The sequence below is a fragment of the Acartia tonsa genome, chromosome 9 (assembly GCF_053477335.1).
Source record: "Acartia tonsa isolate MP-2025a chromosome 9, ASM5347733v1, whole genome shotgun sequence".
Lineage (NCBI taxonomy): Eukaryota > Metazoa > Arthropoda > Copepoda > Calanoida > Acartiidae > Acartia > Acartia tonsa.
In genome coordinates, this window is record NC_137268.1 from 35,285,078 (window position 1) to 35,290,660 (window position 5,583).

Here is a 5,583-nt window from a genome sequence, read left to right on the forward strand (position 1 = left end):
ACGATTAAAGAGTTGCTACGCTTTCTAAATCGTACCTAACTACTACAGGAATCACCATGCAAAGTTTGAAATCGATAGGACAATTCTAAAATGCCTAAATTAACGAAAAAAGCTATCCGTTCTAGACGGACGACTGACCCTAAATACAGAAAAGCTTCGATTTAAAAAATACACCATTAGTAAACTAGAAGTGCAAATAATGTTCTATTTAATTTCTATAATTGCGTTTTACTATTTTTAGAATAGAGGTATATCAGTATGGCTTAGAAATTAAGAAATTAGATTAATATCCGTTGGACTAGAACCGGTTCACAGTAATACTAAAAAATCATGTATAGCATCGTATTACAGACAATATTTTGCGGGTTAAAACATAGTCCTTTATTTTTTGTACCTTTTGAAAAAAGCTCATGACTCATACAGACGTACGTACGTTCATACAGGCCCTAGTTTTAGAGAAGCTGCGCTATTTATAAGAAGCTTTTTATAGTGCGTTTAAAAAATTACGCACTGTGGCCTACCATTCGTCAATTAAGATGTATACTGGCCTGCCATTGGTAATTTAGTCTGTGTATCGGCCTATCATTTGTCATTTTTATAGTATAAAGTCATTTTTTAAAGGCAGTATAAACAGCTTCCATTTATAAGGACATTTAAATTTATTTATTTTATGTACTATATATTTCATTGACTAGATTAAGTAAAACACAATTAATATTTTTTTAGAATCCTTACCTCTAGCATTGACAAAATAAATAAATTTATAGGTAAACGGTTTTTATTTTATGTTTAAGTATAATTAGTATGGCATTATGGCTACAACGGTTAACATACAGGCAACAAATTCATTATGTATCTTTAGTAGCGAAGCTACTCTATAATTCCGAATGTCTGTCCGTAATTAATGAATGGGGGAAACGTGTTTTTCTCGGCTCCTATTCAAGATAGAGATCTGAAATTTTTAGGAAAGATTCCTATGACATATACCAAAGCACAGCCTAATCGGTTCAGCAGTCAGCGAAGAATAGCATAAAACTATCCAAAGACTCAAACATATAAAAGTCTAAAACCTTCCCGGGAACCATGTAATGTTTCCCTAAAGTGAAGAACTCAATCAGTTGTATGGTCACTTCTTAAACTACAGACAAAAAACACACACCTTACTACTTTATATAATTGGATAGGACTTTTAATTTTAGGAGAAGCAAAGTCTGACCTCAAAGGTGTTACAACTGAATTACAAAATTCAATCTTTCTTTTTGGTTTCCAAGTTTACAAGTGTTCTTTTATTGAAAGGTAGTTTGTATGAATTATTATATTATATTTATTTACATTAAAATTAAAAAAATAACTTTTCAAAGCAATTATTTCAAAAACTAGGATAAAACATCCATAAGGAGCGTACAAAGTGAATTTAAGATTCTAAACATTCTAAAATGAATTTTAAACGTATATCTTTACAGACAGCTTAGTAAATGACATCTTATTTCCAATGTCACTAGACAATGTCCTATACAGCATTGTCGAGCGACAAGAATAAATTCCAGTATGGCTTTGAAACCAACTAATATCCGCTGGATTAGAACCAGTTCTCAGTTATTCTGATAATTATTTATCATTTATATCATCGTATTACAGACAATTATTTACGAATATTAAAAGTAAAAATCATAAAATTAATAACATTTTTGTTAGCCCAAGCCTTCGGCCTCTCCGGGATTTTCATCATAATATTCGCGGAAATCTGATAGTTTCTAATACGATGTTATAAATAACTATAAAATATCAGAGAAATCTGCAAAGACAAAATTAGCTGTTTATTTTTATAAAGCAAAATGAAATTATTTCAGGCTGCCTTATTCTTGGACTAAATGTTTTTCTGGAGTACTTCAGAGAACCTCCTCAAGATTGGGAACAAGACCTCAGGTTTTATTTTATGTTCTTTAGTCAGGGAGGTTAAAGAATAAGACAATGGACGATAAATTGATATGACAAACAAAATTAGTAGATTAAATTATTGGTTGAAATATTTGGACATTACTAGTTTGGAGGCAATCATTTATGGGCATGTGCTCGGGGCATATCCGCTAGTAACAGCTATAATACAAATGCTTCAACTGTTCTCTAATGGTCCTAAGAATTTAAAGCTGATAATAGTTATTTCTCGTATTCATTTGAATCCGGTGGATAGAAACCGGTTCTCATCCATACGAAATAACTATGTCTAGCATCGTATTATATCCTGCTTTCTACGAATATAAAAATGTACAATCGTAAGATTAAAACTAGTTTTTTTAGCCCGTGCCTTCGGCACCTCGGGGCTAAAAAACTGGTTTTAATCTTATAAATGTACATTCTATATCCGCGGAAATCTGTTTATAATACGAAGTGAGAAATAACTATAATTGCATCGTATTAAAGACAGCTTTCCGTGGATATTAAAATGAAAAATTATAAGTTTAAGTATTGTTAGCCCCGATTGGCTGAAGGCTCAGACTAACAAAACTTGTATTAATCTTGTGATTTTTTATTTAATATTCGTGGAAAATTGACTGTAATTTTAAATTTGTAGAAGCAGAATAAATTACCAACGGAAGACCAGTATACATTTTAATTGACCAATGCATGGTAGGCCAGTACGACGTCATTTTCAGCAGACTAAATTACTAATGGCAGGCCAGTATGATGTCAGTATTTATTTCAGAGTGATTGTTGCAATTGGATTCCTGATCAGCGGCCTCTTCTGTCCGGACTACAACTTTATGATCAAGAGAAAACTACCAGAGTTTGTCAATGAAAAGTAATCTTAATGATTCCATACGCATCATCAGGGGCGTCCAAGCTTTTTTATTTGGGGGGGGGGGAGGAAATTTTTAAGGGGGTGGGGGAATTTGTTTTTGGTGTGGGTAAAATGGCGCGGGAAGTGCACCGCAAATTTTTTTTTTATCCCTCCACAAAATTTTTACCCCAGGGGTAAAATTTGCTTGGGGGGGGGGTAATCACAACTTTACCACCCTCCCCTGGACGTCCTTGCGCATCATTTGTTCAGTTACTAAGCTCAATGAATAATTAAAATCCATATTATGTAGAAACATAGTACGAAATAATTTGTATCCTATATCAGAGAAAAAGACCAAAACCGATGCTAGACATTTATAAAGCATCACTGAAAAGTACAAACTATTGGGGCAAGCAATTTTTTTGATCTTTAGCTTTGGCCACTTGCTACTTTACATTATACTAAGGGTTGCGCCCCATAATCTAGGGAACACTTTATTCAAAAGGGTAGAAAGGGGAAAAAAATAGCCTAAATCCGGATCAAGGATTCAAGCCAAAATTAAAATGAACTAAAACCAATTCTATTTTTTAACATTGTGATATTCATTGCAGGAACCTGCCAGCACCCAACCACCCCTGGATGCTCCTGTTCATAGTACTGCTTGGGCTTACCTACATAGGTGTCTCAATAGCAATCAGGATCATTCAATTTCGGGGAGTTAACACAGAATTTGAATGGATCTTTGCTATTATCAGGAAGAGGCTTATAGTACACATAAAAAAATGACGTTAATAGAATAGGTAGGCCAAAAGCTGTGACAGCTATCCCCATTTTCCTAGGGCACTAAACACATCTACATTGGTCATTTGTATCATTTGTATGACGTTATTTTTTTAAATATAAGCAGCTTCATTACCAGAATCGGACAGTTGATTCTTGCAGAATATGGAATCATTTCTCATCTCTTTGTCTTCAGCTCACTCATTTCTTTTTGTATCAGGAAAAGATTAGCTATGATTTTATACACCCTAATATGAATAGGGGGGGTTTAAATTTTTCTACTTTATTTTCTGTTTGGATAAGATACAAAGCCACGAATCATTGAGAAAGAATATTTAGAATTTAATAATCCTGGCATATATATGACAGCCAGCAAACCTAGAAGTGTCATCCAGGTATATAAAAAATATAAAAAGTGTGCAGCCAGATCCAGGTTCATCCTGCAGCAGACTCTACATCTATTTTTATTTAAAAATTTTAATAAAGACAAATTTAGCTTCAGACAAAAATACCTTACTTCTTTATATAAAAGGATATTTAGGATAATCACAAAATCTTGTTTAAAGGGACACCAAAGACTTTTCAGAACAAATGAGTGATTATTCTAGACCATCGGATGCTTGCAGAGAATTCAAAGACTTCACTGTTAGGTAAGCTTTCAATATAATAAATTTAATTAAATAAACATATCAATATGAAACAAATTTCAAAACAAAATATTTTTGAAATAATATTTAGCTTGCCTTCACTAAGAAGCTCTTAATAGTGCGTGCATATAAAAAATGACGCCATACAAATGACCAATGATAGACCAATACACAGACTAAATTACCAATGGCAGGCCAGTATGAAGTCATTTTTATATGCACTATAAAAAGCTTCATTTGTTCATCATCTATATAGATTTTAGAGATTAAACAAGGATGACAGCGTACATAGGTAGCAAAGCACAAAATATCATGGATTGACCAACAGACAGTGAATTATCACGCAAATGTTCGGTGGCCATAAAAATATAAGAAGAAAAAAAGAAACAGCGTAAAGTTCCCTATTAAAAATTATGCCATACAATTCAAATAACCAATGATAGGCCAGTATACATAGTAATTGACCAATGGTAAAATGTATACTGGCCTGTCATTGGTATTTTTTTTTGTATTAAACGTCATTTTTCATAGGGCATCATACGCTGTTTCAGAAAAAAAATATTAAGATTGATTGAAATCACAAAACCTTCATCAAAATATATTTATGTATATGAAGGACTAAGTTGTATATTAGAAGAAAAAAATCAGAAATCTTTAATGTCAGCAGAAAAAATAAGAAAAGTGTGAAAAGTAAAAATTTATAATTACTTCTTCTAACAAAGGCTGCTCCAAAGCAGTGGAACTGGAATGCCATAGATGGAATATGCTTTAATATCCACCATAAAAAGAGGAATGTTGACAAGAAATATCAGAGATCTAGCTTTAATAGCGTAACGGACGGGCTGACGGACAGACAAAGCGATTTATAGCTTCACTACTAAAAATAAAATTTCTTAAAAATTAGATAAATTTACAAATTCAAAAATTATTTAACACATTTAGGACAAAAGAGGCCATCTCCAAACCATTGTTTCTCTTCTTTTCAACCATGACAGTCATTGGAGTTTTTCAAATATTTCTTACTACTTTTCTCGTAGCAAAAAGTGATCTCAAAGAAACAAGGAATGTGTATAATTATATTATAAATATTTTCTATTTTTTTCGTAATAAAATTCTTGAGGCAATTAACCTAATAAATCAGTAGTATCTAAGAAAAAGTATTTTGTAATTTTAGCTGATTTTTTATGATTTTATAGGAGGCAACGTTTCGTCGTAAAGACGATTAATATGCATATTTGTAAAATTCAGTAAACTACTGGCCCTAGCCCAGTTCCTGATCTGTTCCCTGATGGTTATAATGATACCCGTCAACCTGGCACTCAATGCCGAAGATTTCCTACAGATCACCCGAGATTCCCTGGAAAATTTTTGGTAATT

General features: G+C 32.6%; 1 protein-coding gene across 1 annotated transcript; it reads left to right on the plus strand.

Annotated features, from left to right (window-relative positions):
- Window positions 1-812: 812 nt before the first annotated feature.
- On the plus strand, window positions 813-3,565 carry LOC145327509 (uncharacterized). Its single transcript, XM_080171055.1, has 5 exons — window positions 813-836; window positions 1,200-1,296; window positions 1,851-1,926; window positions 2,705-2,800; window positions 3,391-3,565. The coding sequence occupies exons 1-5, from the start codon at window positions 813-815 to the stop codon at window positions 3,563-3,565; spliced, it is 468 nt and encodes a 155-aa protein (XP_080027181.1).
- The last annotated feature ends 2,018 nt before the right edge of the window (window positions 3,566-5,583 follow it).